The following is a 16,745-nucleotide window of genomic DNA, read 5'->3' as shown; positions in this document are numbered from 1 at the left end:
AGATTTTGTTTTACTGAATAAAACTGCATAAACAAAGCACAAAACTGCAGGGTGCACAAGGGTCCAAAAAAACAGGCGGGTTTTCAAGTTTCCAGAAGAAGCTTTATGCCACTTCAAAAAATCCTTTTGGAATTAGGATGAGATCTTTTTTTAAGGGTCTTTTTTCCATTTTACCCCTGCTTTCTGGCTAAAGTGTACCATTCTCAGACATATTTTTCCTTTACAGTGTACTTTCCATGGCCATTCAGGCACATATACTTACTATACAGATGGGCTGAAGAGGTGTTGTGAGGATCCTGAGCTGTTTTAATCTAAGGCCTAGAGGTTTGCAGCCAGAATACCCGCACTGGCACCAAAATCCAGCAGATCAATGAGAGCCAAAAAAAAGACAGAAGCAGCACGGCTGAGATGGGACTGAAGTCAACAGATTTAAAGTCAAATTCCACAAAACATAAAAACATTTGGAAAGGCTCAAATTTAAGCTTTTAACCTGAGCCTCTATCAAACTTCAGCCCAATGTCACCCGATGATACCTCCTCCATCCGCTCTCACCACAGCATTCAGAAATGCCCCTCATTCCTGGAATTTAACTTAAAATATTTCCTTCTTCCAAACTTGGTTTGTATCCTAGAGTTTATCCCAGAAAAATTACCATGTCTCTACTCTCTGTCCATGTCTCATTCAGAGGCATGTAGAGCCTTTTAAAACCTGGACTGGAGTTCAGTTTGCAGAAGAAATCTGCAGAATAACTTTGCCTCTCATTTTAAGTTCAGAATCAGGTATCTGTCGCACACCTTAAACATAGTTAAGTTGAAGCAAAGGATTCCTCTTTCTTTCTCCAAAGAGCAGTATACATTTCTCTCTGGGGGAAACAAGCAAGGAATACCACACACACGCAGGTAAATCAGACCAATTCTCATGTGAATAACGTGAATACACAAACATAAATTCTAGGTTTAAGGAGCAGAAGCATGGACAGAGCCCTGCACGGGAGTCCAGCAACCAGCCCAACTGAAAGGCACAATGAAATCATCCAAGCAACATTAGATGAAGTGTGTGGTGGGGGAAAACCATGAAAAAACATCAGTTAAATACATGGAGAAAACAAGACTATTACGTATTATATGTGGTGACAGCACGCTGTCACTTTAGACCAGAGTTAATGTTATCAAGAGACCTTCAGGGTGAATCCATGAATGTGAGCCTATTGAGCTGAAAATAGTAATGGGGTAATCACAACACTCCTGCAATGTATGTTACCCAAAACCACTGCAAAGTAAGACTTTTAGATAAAAGTCAATAATTTCTATGTGAACTGCGTGCCCCTGTGCCAGCCTCTTCACAATCATTTTGAGGACCCTTCAAGCATTTGCATTTCATGGTTCTGTTTCTTTCCCCAACCTTTGTATTATGTGAAAACTGATCCACTGTCTGAGAGCGAGCCTGGGAAATACCAGGACATCTGCTTAAGAACAACTGGTATTTGGAATTGAGCTCTTTCTGCGTCCTTTTCTGTGGGCTCCTGGTTAGGTTTCCATTAAGAGTGTTAAGGCAAATCCTCAGCTTCAGTGCTGAGCTAAAGGAAAAAGGAAGATATCTTTCAGAGAGGAGTTCAGGGACCTGTTGCAGGCTGGAGTACAGCGTGAAGGGAGGAGAGGGGGCAGCACAGTGCACATGCTGCAGTCAGGACACAGCTCTGTGTTAGAAATCAGGGGACTCTACCTCTGTCTTTGAGGGGAACTCAAACCTGGGGAGCACAAATGTGATATGAACCTTTCGGAGCTATGCATCCAGAGAGATGCAGTAGAGAATACAGCCAGAAAAAAGGTTTATTGTGTGGTGCTATCTGCTGATAGATACCCTATAACTGGTTTAAATAAATAAAGCAGGAGAAAAAGACATCCTTTATAGTCCAGCTCCTTTGCATCATTTGGCAAAGCAGTGTGTACATTTCAAGCTCTTCTGGACAGCTTGAGTTTATCTCTGTGTTCATATTGCCAGTTAAAAAACCTTTTTTTTTGCCATAACTCCCATAAGACGCTGAGTTCCTGTGTATACTGTAGTTTCTGGAATTCCTATCAGGGTAAACTTACTGTTGGAGGATACAAAAGAGCCCTATTTTTAGGTGTGTATTTACCTTTTTTAGTAGTGTCTGTGCTTGAAAGTGCTTTGCATAAACTTCCTTCTCATACCATAGCACGTAACACAACCCCAAAATGCTGTCACCATTTATTCATTTCAAGTGTAAAAGGTCTTGTTATGCAGATTTTAGATGCTTTTCCTTTAAAGATTAGACTCCATAGCAAACTACTTCTGAGATAAGATTTTTCCTCCCTGCTGGTATGCAGCACTGTACACAGAGTGAAGTCTCATCCATCAGCTCTTGTGAGAAAGCAGGCAAAGCACACAGTTCCCACATTCCTCCTGTGACAAAAGTCTTACTGTAGCACTGCAAAAAGCACCAACTTTCCTACACAGGAGCTGCAGGACAGAGTTCAAGATATCATCAAAATGCAAAAAAAAAAGCTCTTTTATTTTCTAGGCAAATATTAAGGCCTAAAACCTGCACCTTACCCTTTAGTACTCATGTAAATAAAACTTTAAAACTTTCAAGTACTGTTTTTTTATCCAAGTAGAAACTAAACTAATAAGCCAAACACGAAGTGTTAGTGTTTTGTTTTCCCCTCAAAAGAGCTAAAATTATACTTAAGGTTTGGGACATACTTGTAGGACTTCATGGAGGAATTAATCCTGCACACAAGGCTCAATTCTTGACTCCCCTTTACATAAGGGCTGATTTACACAGAGACTTCACACTGTCTTCAAGAGCCTTTTTCATTACAGAATTGTAGTGAGAAGAGTTCCTGGTTTGATCCCCAGCCAGTACATAAAGGGGAAGAGGTAAGAGATGGACTGTAGCCACCTTTGTTTCCTTCATATCCCACCTCCAGGCAAATGCAGCTGGGGATGAGCCCAAAGATATCGACTCTCCCAAACTGCCCAAGGTTCAAAATCCCTGAGTGCAATTCAGATCCCAGTGATTCAAGTGGGACATCCATCACTGACATCAGCCGGTAGCAGAATCAATCATATCCTATGGCTCCAAGTCAGGAAAGCACTTAAGCACAGGACTAAACCCATCCTTATTAGGGAATGCAATTAAACACATGCTTAAAACTAAGGATAGCTGTAATTGTCCTTCATGAACAAAGACTCATTCCTGAACTCAGGCCTTCTTAACCTTAGGAAAACCTTAAAAAATCAGAATCTTACTCTTGCAATGGACCTAAATCCTCTGATGTTAAAAATTTCTACTATAGACCTAAGCAGCTATAAACTTTAAAATTAGTTTAATCTATTTTTCTGACCTCAAACACAGGTTATTTTCCACTAGCACTGGAAGAGCTCTAAAATACTCAGTGTTCCACGAAAAAAGTCATTTTCCACCATGAGTGGCCCTGGGACAGCAAATGTTATGGAAAAAACCTCCAGCTCCGGATGGGACTGTGAAACACGTGTTTAAGAAAAAAAAAAAGAGGAAAAAAAGGAATCCACACTATAGGTTGCCCTTAAAATATTCAGTGTTCTAAAACAAATTTCCTCCATCCTTGAAAGCCCTGTGAAATATTACACACCATAAAAATCTTGGCCTACTAACTACTTGCTCTAAAACACTGGATATGTCTTCAGAAATTTTCCCCCCAGCTATGTAGAGTCTCATAAAGTATTCTGTATTTCCCACCTGAGAGCAAGGAGAGCTGTGCTGGCACAAACCACATTTTGTTGCACTTCACTAAAGGTTTACCTAAACGTCAGAGGCTAAATTTGCATGTCACCTTTCAGAGGAAAGGATTCTGGATCAGTAATACACACAATGGGTGTCATCTGATTATTATTTATTCTGCACACACTAACACCTGCACTGGACTTAGCAGAAGACACAATGCAATTTCTTTGATTGATATGTCTTCGTATTTTCTCCAGCAGAAGTCACACGCTGCCTTTATATTCATCTGAACTCTGCTTGGGTAATCAGCTTCTAGTGAACCCTGAAAAGCCTAAACCATACTGCTACTGAAATTACCTGAATGAATCTTGCCAACTTCATGGGGAATAACAGCCTGGGACAGAGAACCAGCGTGAGATATTTTGGCACCTCATTTGATCTCCAACCTGCCCTCTGGCACTGCCTCATTCTCCCCCAGTCTTTCAAAGCTATTGCCTCTACATCTTCTTCCCAGCCACGCAACAGCCTCTCTTCCTAGGTGGTAGCAACATCTGGCAGGATTTAGACATACTTACTGACATCTGGTGGTCTCCTTAGAGGGGTTCCTGAAGCAAGACCCCATCCCATCCCACTCTTTCTACAACTCTGTCAGGTCCTGTTTAGTTCTCTGGCTGTCAGCTCAAACAGAACTTGATCTTTTTTCCATCTGCAGAAGGTTAAGGCTAATATTTTTCAAAATCAGGCATTTAAAATAAGGCATCTATGCTTAGGCAGCTAAAGAGTATGAACTCAGATCCCCTTAAACGCAGAAATGACTGCTAAAGCCAATTCTGTAGTCGACCCCCAACAGAGACTTGGTTGGTGTGCATTAGGGCAATTCCACAATTCAGCACTGTTATCAGAGACTGTTTTGCCTAACTGGTAGTAATGATACTTTCCCTTCACTGAATAGCCATGCTGCATCACCAAGGGCCCAGACATTTCTGGTCATGAAGTAGCTACATACCCAAGGACTTGGAAAACAGAATTTTATCAGAATTAAAGAACTACACAGGTAATGGCCTCAAGCTGCACCAGGAGAGGTTTAGACTGGGTATTAGGAACAATTTCTTCACTAAGAGGGTGGCCCAGGGAAATGGTGGAATCACCATCCCTGGAACTGTTAAAAAAAACCTGTAGCCCTCAGTGCCATGGTTTAGTGGTGGACTTGGCAGTCCTAGAGTCATGGTTGGACTTGATGGTCTTAGAAGTCTTTTCCAACCTAGTTGATTTATGATTCTATGTTTTTATCCTCACAAACTCTGTAGGCTAGATCTACATTAGCAAGTAGTGGAGGGCAACAGGAGTGTACTTCAAAATAAACATAGTATGTACTGAGATCCCAAACCCACACCCAATGTGTGTTTGGATGAGTGTTGCTTTGGGCTGCTTGGTGAATCTTGCCTGGACTCTTGGACTTACTGCCCATTAGTATGTGGAAAGTAAAAGGTAGAGGCCCCAGGCACACCTTTTAAGTGTAGTCATATCAAAGAAATTCAGTTTTCAGGTTCCCAGATTGTTACAAGACACAAAGCAAAGCACAATTAAGCTTTCAAGGTACATCTTTCACTCCTTCCAACTTGTACTTGTTCCAAACAAAAACTAATATAGATGCACATATAGTAAAAAGAAGAATAAAAAGCAACAGATTTTCCTTTTATTGCACTAATTATAAATAGCATCATTCTTTTCTTCCAAAATAAGTCTGTACTTATTCCTTTAAGCCTTTGAAATCCGTAATTAATATCTTTTAGAAAAACACACAAAAGTCCTAAAAGAAACCAAGAGCCAGAATCCTGTGTATTAAACTGCTATTTTTCTTCACTGAGATGTCTTCAGAGGGGTTAAGCATAGAAGACAAAGAACAGCATCAAAGATATATTTGGAATAGCGTGGGTAAATGAAGGAACAGATGGAAAATCAAAAATCGTGATATTTTTCTGGACCTGTTTCAAGTTCCAATGCTGACAGCAAGTAGCTGGTCCATCTTTGTGAGACATATGCGCAGAAAGATGGACCCTGATTCAACAGGTTTTGTGAATTCCTAACAATTTTTTATCAACACGTTTTTCTTACAGAGCCAAAATATACTCATAGGAATGCAGAAGTTGGATGAAGAATGGAGTTTCTACTTTTAAAAGCCTCTGTGCCAAGATATTTCAGAGATGCAATATAATGTACACAATGCAACCAACCTCAGTTCAGTGTATGTCCCTTCTGCTCTCCCACCAGCGGGTGGCAGACAACGCACATTTTAGACATATTTTCATCTCTCCCTATTTTACTTCAGCTCGGAACTTTCAAGGTTTCACAATAAATGGAGTCTGACAGTTTTAGTTTATTTTAGTAATAATCACAAGACGATCTTTTCTGCAAATACAATAAATGTTATCCAAGAGCAATTTGGAGCAATCAGTATTGATATTTATACCATGTGTGTTGATTGAAAAGCTCTTGGCTGTAAGAATGGAATATGAATCTATCCAGAATGTTATGAATATCTTGTAGCACATGCTCGTGTGGGAGCTATAAAAGTGAGTTTATTATAATTAGTGGAAAAATAGTTTTGTTATAAATGAAAAAGAGAAATCAAGGCTATTAGCTTCAGCAGTTTAGCTAACTTTTCTTAATCTTTCCTTTGATGTTCTTCTGCTTATTAGGATACGCTCCTCTTTAGCATTTCAAAGTTTTTTTCCATCTGAATGTGCCTTTTGGAGTGTGCAAGACAGACTTTCAAAGGGATAAAAAGAACCAAATCAGTAACAATGAAAAAAGTAAAAACCCTGCTGTCAGCTGGCTAACCCTGCACCTAATATTAAACCTTACGTCTTTGCCGTTAGAACCATCAAACAAGAGTTGTCCTGTGTAATGTGCCCTAATGAACCCAGGGCCCCTTAAGTGGAATATATGTAGTTCTCTTCAGGCCTTGAATAATTAAAGGCTGTATTGTACAGCTATTTGCCAGGCAGCAAAGGAAGCTGGGAAGTATATCTTTCCTTACATCACCTCTGTTCTACCTTTCCCAGCTGCCTTTGTCAGACTGGTGGGCAGGCTACTTCTACTTCCAGCTGAAGTTCTGCTCTATGGCATGATATCTCTCCTAAAGGAACCATCAATTTACCATTTTGCATAGGTGCAGAATTTTCATGTGTTTCAGAAAGAAAATTCCTGAATACTTACACTGCTAGACACAAAATGTACAACTAAATACATAGAGAAAACTATCATTTGAACAACTACGAAAAAGTATTACAGGTTTTTCAGTCTACAGAAAACCCCCTCAGAAATCAATGCAGTCAAGAAATTTAAAAGTAATTTGAGAATTCTGCGAGTGGCATGGCACTAATATTCTTTCACACACATAGAGACACCTTCTTCATTAGATGGTTCTTATGGAGAACTGTTTTATGAGCTAGCAAGAGTCCAACAGATCAGATACATCTGCTTGATGACACTGAGAAATCAGCACGAGTAATGTCTGTGTAGAAGGATCTTGCATAACTATGTAGCAGAATGTGAACACAAGAAGTCTTATATAGCTACACCTCACTCAGGACCTGCAGAGAAGTTGCCATCCACAGAGAAAACAGATCCTTCTTTCTGAGCATTCAGGAAGAATGGCATTGAGGAAAAGGTGATCCAGATCTAGCCAAGGTCTCCCTGACACTAAAAGAATGGCTCTCTTATAATTACTTTTACAGTTCATTCTGAGAGAACCCCAGATGATTGACAGTCACAATCCATCACTGTCCAATAGCATTTTTACTCTAGATATTAATTGTAATGATTTGCAGTGGTATTACTCCAAGAAGGCAAAAGGTTATTACTGTAAATCAACATGGCTGCTGAGGAGAAAAGGACCCTTGCAGATTCATGTTGCCTGCTTGAAGGAACAGAACTTTTAGAATGCATAGAAATATTAGCATCTTCTGATTCAAACTCTTTCTTGTCTGATAATTCACATAATGTTCTATCAGCTTTCACAAAGTTCTCATCCTCTTACACCACAAATGGACTTATTTTGGGGTCCCACCTATCAGACAGATATGTATTAGCATAAAACGCTGTTAAGTTCAATCTTCTGAAGTCAGTGGCTTATTACTTTTCATTAAGGAAATGAGAACAGAAAAACTGCTTACATCATTGCATCAGTTTTTTTGCTTCTAGGCTTAGTGACATTTTAAGACATGCAAGCTCTATTTTATTCACAAACAGTAATACTTACTTCCTTGGCAATGACAGGAAATAAAGCAATTAGATAAATCACTTTTTAAGTCAACACTGGTGTCTTAGCATAGCTAAAGTTTGGCTCACGAATATACACAATTCTAAAACATTTGGAAATCTACAGTCCCATGTGAAAATATTAATTTATATTTAAATTGGTAACTGCTTACCCATCCTAACAATATTAATATTAACAGTGTGACACTAACTCTCTGCTGAATTTGAGATGTAGGTCAGTTGTGCATAGAGTTGCCAAACTATAGTTGGAAAATATTACTTCATCAAAGAATGAGCCTTGGTACAGCAGTGAGCAGCAGAGCCACATGTCCTAATATACATCAGCCTGGCGCCACTATTGTATGCAGAACTATTTGCATACATATATTTCTATCACTGCTCGTGTTCAGTATCAACATGCATTTGGATATGCACTCCCCCAGCAATACGAATGTGAATGGACTGGCTTCTCTGAAGTCTCTCTTTGCACTCCGAGGCAATTTTCATATACCTTCTTCAACAAGGTACAAAAGGCTGACCTTGGCTTATTAAATATTTGACAGACTATTACCACTGTGAGTTAAATCTTACAATTTAAATGTAACAGCAATGATGGGATTAAAAATATGTACCTTTGCAACAAAGAAGTAGAAAATAAAATGAAGCTGTGAACTGCGTAATGCATGGGGCTTCTGATTAACATTAATGCCCCTCCACAGATGTTGAGCTAGAAAATATCTGTATGTTCATGGCTCGGCATTTGTCTTTGTTTCCTTACTGCAGCTGCAGACCGATGGCTCTAAAAGGTAAGTTTACTTCACCATCAGGTTTAAAGTTCTATTACGCTACAGCTGGAGATTTCATTTTTGGTTTTAACAACAGTCTAGACATATGTGCACCTCAACTAGGGATAAGGAAAGTTCTCTGATGAGCAAGTCAGCTGGCCATGCCTGCTACTGCTGCAAGATAGTCATTCACTCTGGTGGGCTTTAAGCTCTTTAGTGGAGCCTCAGACAACTCCATGGAAAGCAAAGTATTTTTAAAGGAAAGTCTGTTTGAACATATACATATGTGTATAAATTAAAGTGACAGAAAAGAAATAGTGCTGGTGTGGGTGACATGCCTAATAAAAGCATGACTAATGATCAATGATTTTCTGCCTTCACTGGTAATTTCTTTCAAGATGTAAGGTAAACTTCTGATTTCAGCGTTACAAGGAAATACAGTGCAGTTCTTTCTTACCTTTCATGGGACATTCAACTGTAATATTTGCTCCAGTTCTTGCCGCAATTGTACCTCCAACCACTGCTGAGAGACTGCTGGCTTCCAGATTTGTGACATTTAACACAGAGGACAAGATGACAGGCATCTCTTTGAAATTAAAGGAATAACCAGTTTTAAAAGCTTTATTTGACTTTTAAATGTAGATCCTGTATTTAAATTCATTGTGTCTGGAACAGAATACAGCTTGCAAAACAACGGCCAGAAAATACAGGTGGGATAGATACAAGCGGACTGAGTTCACACCTGCTGTGTTTTAAGGCAACAGTACCATCTTACTGCTACCTATTAAATCAGGCAGAGTTTCAGGGATTTCCAACCAAAGAAGCTATTTCACATTGGAGTGGGGATGGGTGCTTAAATATACACATATATATATGTAAAAAAACAAACAAAACCAAAAAACAACCTCCCCCCAAAAAAACCCAAAACCCATCCAAAAACCACCCAAACACAAAACCAAACAAAATACCAAAACCCAAAACCATGTTCAACTCTGTGGCTGCTACAGTCTTACCTGCACGCGATATCAGTGACGTTTCCATATCAAACCCAAAGTCATTAACCACCAGGCATCCGTATGTACCAAGTTCCTTTTGAGTAGGACTCTGAATCTGCACTTTTCCAACAGTGTCCAGGATCACCCTGCACAATATTCAAGGAAAGAGCAGAGTTACGACCCTGGGGCAAACCCAGCTGAATCTCCTTGCAGGAGTTACAGATACAGCAGCAAAACTGCTTTTTAGGGTTTGCCATTCTAGACCAGTGCATGCAGTAACAGTCCTGCCTCCTCTCTGGCGACAAAGGGAAGCACTAAGAGATACATGCATGGAAGATTCTTCAGATGTCCTCCTTCTACAAAGTTGTGTCCTAGTTGCATCCCTTGGGGGGACAGTGAGTTTGCTACTGCAAACCAGAACCCCTCAGGAGAAGCAGCATGAATAAATCAGACTGCCACAGTTAAAAGTATTAGGCTTGGCAAGAAATCTATCTCTCCAGAGCAAGCTTTGTTTTCAGCAGGACTGGGAAGTTACAGATGTATGGTCTAATTTGACTTCCAAATTACTGTAGGCTTTGGGGGTCTTTTGGGGGTGGCTTTTGGTGTTTTTTTTTTAAATTTTTTGGGGTGGGGAGAGGAGAAAGGGAAAGAGGTGTTTGTTTTGGTTGGTTCATTTTGGTTTTAATATTGTCATTATTAAAGCTAAAGTCTTCCACCAAAACCTCACAGGTATCTTGAATATCTTGCCTGCTATCTGAGGGACAATATAGGAAAGCAAGCATCCCAGCCTGGTGCAGAGGCTGAAAACAGCTGCCTGGGCTTTTCCCCCTTGTAACCTGAGTTATGCCAAACACTCATTACGTTCAAAAAACCTGTAGCTCTGTCATTCCGAGTACACTTACAAAAGAGATACACAAAAACATATTAAAACTACTTGTGTCTCAACAAAACAAGTCATCTCCTGCATGGCTCAAGTGTGGCCACCTACAGGTAAACAGCCCATTTGCCTCTTCACATTCTTTTTCAGGTGTAATGCTATTAACATCACTGGCCTTTGAGTTCACACACACATGGGCTTGAGTATAACAAACCTGGCTGTGAAAAAATAGGAAAGAAACCCACTTTGTCAGTGTATCCCTTAGGAGCAAGAATATCTGTCTAAGGCAACTTATGGAAGTAGACATTAGGAATCACACAGACACACGTGACTAAACAAAACACCATCATGTCCAAAAAATGAGAGTATCACTTGCAACAAATTAATGGCAAATTATGCGTATTTTGCAAAATAAACATAACCGGTGGGAGCTATATGGTTCCAAAAACATTTGCGCTTTTTTACATGGCTTAGTTTTGATGTCTTTGCTTTAACTGATAGCCCTGCAGAAGTGTATTTTTCTTGGCAGTGCAGTTAATCAGTTAAGTATGTTGAGAAATAGCCAAAAACACCTTTATCATTTCAGAATCATTTTTTTTCATTACTCAAGAGCTAGCTCTAATTCCAAGAGCTCACACATGAAGTTAACGCTAATATCATCAGGTGAGCTTTTAATTTATCAGCAATGAAGTAAAAGTATTTGCTCAGTCTTGAGCAAATATCTGAGTATAACACACTTGCTGTACTTGTCCTTCAGGTATAGTTCTCCAACATGATGGCAGTACAGGTGCTTTATTATTTTGTATTCCACTCTCCTCAATAGAAATACTTGTAAATTCTACAGTACTAGGAAAAAGAAAACCAAACATAAAATCTCATTCTTTCTTTTTAAATTGAAGGTATGCAGCTACATTTACCTAAAGATTTACTGTGCTGAAAGATGGTGAGGGTACCAGTGATGTACTCCCTCCTTCAGGAGAAAGAATGAGTAAGAACTAAGACTTTTCATCTATTAAAAGACGGCACAAGTTTTTAATGTGTTCCCACTATATCTCTTATCTAAATGAATCCAGTAGGCTTCTGGAGTATAAATCTGTTCATTTTCTGATGCAGCTGAAATAATTAAGACAGATCACAAAATACAGGTAAAACACCCAAACCTAGCAAAAAAAAAGGCAATCCTTTCACATAATAGTGTCGAAATGGATGTCAGTGAAGCCAAACAACATGACAGACACTTGAAAGAAAAAAAGTAAATTACTTAAATAGGAGGAAGGCACAGGGTTCATGCTTATCTCATTTTCACAACAGTATGCTTTTTGATATTGCATAGCAGGGTGGATTTTTACAGTTGATAGCAACATAATAAGTCATTCAAAAATAAAAGATATTTACTTACTTCTCAGAGGCTTTTAATGTCTCGCCATCTTTTGTCCAAGTATATTTCACTTCACTAATACCAGCTGTTTCACACAGTAGATTGACAGTGTGAGTATTCTTGGTCAGATAAACTGTATTTCCAATTCGTACAGTTACTGTTTTGTTGAGGGAAACTCGGGGAATTTCCTTTTGCCTCATAATAACTGGGACCTTCTGGTCAAACATTAACTTATCAACAGCTTTTGTGCTGAACCGTTCAGATTCATTTGGTGATTTGCCTTTGAGTTTTGAGGCATGTTTCTCATCCTGGGCCACCTTCCATTTTTCAGTAGTTGGTTGTGGAGGCTTAGATAATTCAGCAACTAATTGGTAAATGACCTGGGATGCCAAGTCATCATTGACTTCTCCAGTTTCAATGAGCTGACTCATGTTCCTTATCAGTTCTTCAAACTGTGCAGTGTCCATGCTGTAGGCTCCTTGGAGAACTGCTGCCTCCAGTCGTTTATTCTTGAATTCACGAGAGCTGAAGTCTTCTGCTGAATTACTCCCAAAGGTTCCAAGGTTTCGCAGAAATGGCTGATCATTTATTTGCCTGTCACCCAGATAAAGCTCATTCTTCTTACTCCACATTTGCCACATTTTGCTCATTTTATGCCATTTAGCCCCAAAGCTGTTGGCCTCATTGTGATCAGTGTTACTGGCTTCACTGGCATGTTTTCTCAGATTTGGTGGTTCTATCAATCTGTTGTCAGTACCAATGAGTTTGAGTACAAATGTTTCATGCACAGGGCCTGCAATACACCGGTACACCCCAATATCAGCAGCTTCAAGACTATGTATTTTCAGCGAGCCTGACTTAGTGATGCCAAGCCTTTTAGAGTTTTGTAAGTGTTGTCCGTCTTTCTCCCACCGGATAAGTGATTTCTGGAACCTCCGTACAGGGCATTTAATTACAACAGATGTTTTCGGAAGTAAGTAGGCTCGGCTTCCTATGGTAAAATTAATGCGCTTCTCTTGTCTTGTTTGAATGTAGACTCGGTGAATACTGACAATCTGAGGTCCATGAGCGGAATACTTCTCTGGAAGCTTTGGTTTAATCTCTGAAAGAAAACACAGTGTTGAAAAGCATCTAATCATTGGTACTCATGCTTACAAAATCTGCTTTTCACAGAATGCTTGACAGAGCTTCTCCTGGCTTTGCGCAAGTCAGATTGCAACATGCTGAGCTTTTATCTCAGTCACAAAAATGCAAAAATATGAACAACATGAAACCGTAACATTCCCCTGCTCCGGCCAAGAATTCTATTGCTTCTTCCCCATACCTCCAAACAATAAAAAGATATAGGCAATACGTACCTATATAAAGGACATAGATGATGCACACATACATAAATGGATATATACATGTCTTATATTAATTTATATCATATATATAATCTTATATGATTATGTTTCCTATATATTTTGTATTGTTGCCTCAGAAAGGCTAGGCATGATGGGAATGGAAAAATTTAATGGAAAAAAATTGAATACTATCACTTTTCCCACATTTGACACTGCTGTGTGCAGAATGACCTAAATAAAAGAAAACCTATCCAAAAAAGTAAGGCTCCCCTTGACTGTTATTTAAATTATTGGCTGGCCATGCTGGTTGTCTGGTTGAGTCAAGCCAAATTGATAGCGACACAGGAGGTGAAAGAAACAGTCAGTGAAGACACAGTACATGCAACAAGCAAAGCCACCCTGTAATCACTGGCTGAGCATAATTTCTTTGGGTTGAAAGATGAGTTGCTTACAATGTTGTGCCAAGAAAGTAGGGAGGGAAGGGTAGAACGAGAGAAATAAGTCAAAATTTTGAGAGATTGAATATAGTAATCAGATGAATTGGCAAAAGCAGACAATAACAGCATTAAGCTTCACGCAGACTGAGGATGGAGACAGTGAGTATTATGAAGCTTCTCCTGCATTGTACAGCAGGAACTTGGATACTGAAGGGTTTCTAGGGTGCAGCCTGAATGAACCCCACCACAGGCAGGCTTTCCTAGTAGTGGCTGGATGGACACACTGGAGACAACACGAGAATGACTGCAATGCTTTGGATACCACTGTGTTGACTCACTGCTGGAAGCTACCGTGTCCCACTTTGATCAGTAGAATTCATCTCACACTAGGTGAGAAAACACTAGGTAGGTGAGCAACAAAGCGCTGTAGGAGGCTCATATCAAGGGCAAGCACCCCCCCAAGTTCATTCTATGGAAGATGAAATTGGCCATCTGGGAAGAGTTGGGAAACACTCCACACTGGTGCTAGAAAACAGTCCAATTGTGTTTGGTAACCCAGCCTCCTGGTATGTGACAGAGAGAAAACTTGGAGCCTGCAGAATGAGTTGATGAGCCAAAAAACGGACACACAAACCGAAATGATTCTCAGTGCGCCTGAATCTGAAATCAGTACCACTATCCACTTGGTAGGTACGTAAATAAAATGACAACTTCAGTGATGACACACAAATGATAGTTGAAAAACTGCATGGTTCTTCCATACATGTGCTTCAAATACGCTGTGAAGAAATAGGTGAAAAGCTAAATGCTTCAAGCATTCAATAAGTGTGTACGCTGTATGAACTACACCCTAGAGTGTATTCTTATGCTTATAAAACAAAATGGTTATTTTCAATGTTTTGGGTAATGAGTTCAGACCTGTGGGGAATATCATGGTTTCATAATTACACAGCTTTTAAATCGATACTCGTTACCCAGATACATGGTTCTCTCAACCATTTCACATGATACAACAAATGAATTGCTTCAGCACTCAGTTTACTAAAATTATTAAAGTAGCATCCTGTTTTTAATAAGTTATTGGGCCCAAAATATTTATTTTTAGGGAAGCATTCCAGTATTAAATCCTCCATTTCCAAAATCCAACTCACAGACACCGTAAGTTTAAACACACAAATTAAAATACTTCAGGCTGTGGTCTGTTTACACTAGTTATTCCAACATGGAATTAATACCAGTGCATACTTATAAATATGTTAACAAGTCTCATCCATTTCATTTTTTATAAAAGGAAAGACCACTAACTCTCATTAGCAGTTCAACACTAAAGGGTGTGTATGTTTTTACTGGTGACTGGTGAGCAAGGCCAGGAGTGAAACAAAGTTCAGAGTTCTGGATGGCAGGCCATATAAATATATAAGGTCAGATGAACATATGAGGCCACATAAGCATGCATTTTCTCGATCCTTAGTATCATCCAATCTCACATCTGCTGAGGTAATGGACTGTTTGGGAGCGATTTTTACTACAAGGTAAAGCTTGCTTATGGATTAGATTGTACTGGAGCCATTGGACCTCATTATCACCTAGTACAAATCCATCTGTGTCTATGACCTCCAGTGGTCCTCTACAGCTTTAACTGGGCCTCAGGTCCTGGTGACCTCAGGGCTAGTCTGGTGTTACTTCCTACGGCTCAGAGCCCACAGTCAGAAATGTTTCTGACTTAATAGGGCTTGTTAAGTAGAAATCAGCTATGATTACTAGTCCCAGGGAAAAAGATTAAGTCTAAAATGCCTCAGCCCTGTCATAAGGCAGTAAAGAAGGAGCTCATCTGACCCACAGAAGCATAAACTGAGGAGATGCATTTAGAAACACTGCTTTCAAAGGCAAGAGCCCTTAGCTGCATGCATACCATGACCCACACCACTTTTCACTGGGTCTGCTTCACTCATCTGCCCATCCTAGGGCCATGCTATGTCCCTGCCTTCTATTCACTGCCCCTTCAAGGTAGCCTGAATCCATGGCTGCAGGAGGAGGAAATACCCCCTGAATGTGCCCACGAATCCAAACCCTGCTGCTGCCGCTGCCTTGGCCCCTTCTGCTAAACCCAAGCTGGAACTGTGGATATGGACATGTCTCATGCCTTCCCCTGCCCTCCTGTTGCATAGCCAGGGAATTGTCAGGCAGTTCTGAGCTGCAAGGGCTTGCTTGCTCCAAAGGGTTGTGGAGATAAGGAGGACAGTGATTCTCTTGCACGACTTCAATCTGCACCCATCCGGCACAATCACACTCCCTCTACAGTCCACTCTCCTGCTTTCTTGGCACTGTGGTGGAACCTGACAATCTAACTTTAATATCAGTCCGTGCTAAACAATTTGCAACCCAGCTACACTGCCATTCAACTATCCACAATTAATTAAATTCAGATAGATATGCAGCTCAAAATATTTTATTAAACCTTATGCCAAGGACATTCCTGAAGGTCCACAGGGCTTTTAAGTGGAGTTTTGAACCTCAGGGTTTCAGCACATTAATCTGAAACACAGACCAGGAAAAGCAGTTTCATATTATGTATGAATCAGTAATTATTCTATTTCTTATTTTGTTTTGTGAATAGTTTTTAAAGCAAAGCTTCAAAACGTATAAAGTAGCTACTCTGACAGCACTATGAACTGGGTCAAAATATGTCTGTCTCTGTGAGCTGCAATCAAAACCAGGCTATTCAATGAAGGCTTTTGGTTTTCTCCCACCTCAAAACTAACAGCTCTCCTTTTTCTCTTCCTTTTCAGCATCCTGCTCCCCAAATCTACATACTAATAAAGTCTCCTTTAAAGTCTCCTTTACAAAGAAAGGAGAGCACAGGTTCATATTCATATTCTAAATTACTCTCCAAGATTGAACATACTCTATATCAGTAAGGTATTTCCATTGGTGTTA

At 39.8% G+C, this 16,745-nt stretch overlaps 1 protein-coding gene across 5 annotated transcripts in view; it reads right to left on the bottom strand.

Annotated features, from left to right (window-relative positions):
- ADAMTSL3 (ADAMTS like 3) overlaps positions 1-16,745 on the bottom strand; it is a 181,989-nt gene that overhangs the window by 14,605 nt on the left and 150,639 nt on the right. For all 5 annotated transcript variants that reach the window (XR_009966864.1, XM_062629821.1, XM_062629812.1 and 2 more), the window contains exons 21-23: positions 12,047-13,127; positions 9,789-9,916; positions 9,233-9,361 (exon numbers count right to left, since the gene is read on the bottom strand). Coding sequence is in view for 4 of the 5 variants with exons in the window: in XM_062629821.1 (XP_062485805.1) it covers positions 9,233-9,361; positions 9,789-9,916; positions 12,047-13,127 (1,338 nt within the window). In the remaining variant the exon portion in view is untranslated. The remainder of the gene's footprint in view (positions 1-9,232; positions 9,362-9,788; positions 9,917-12,046; positions 13,128-16,745) is intronic.

The sequence above is a fragment of the Pezoporus occidentalis genome, unplaced genomic scaffold, assembly GCF_034315485.1.
Source record: "Pezoporus occidentalis ecotype Australia unplaced genomic scaffold, CSIRO_AGI_Poc_V1 ctg11, whole genome shotgun sequence".
Classification (NCBI taxonomy): Eukaryota; Metazoa; Chordata; class Aves; order Psittaciformes; family Psittacidae; genus Pezoporus; species Pezoporus occidentalis.
This window is presented reverse-complemented; position numbering and strand designations above follow the sequence as displayed.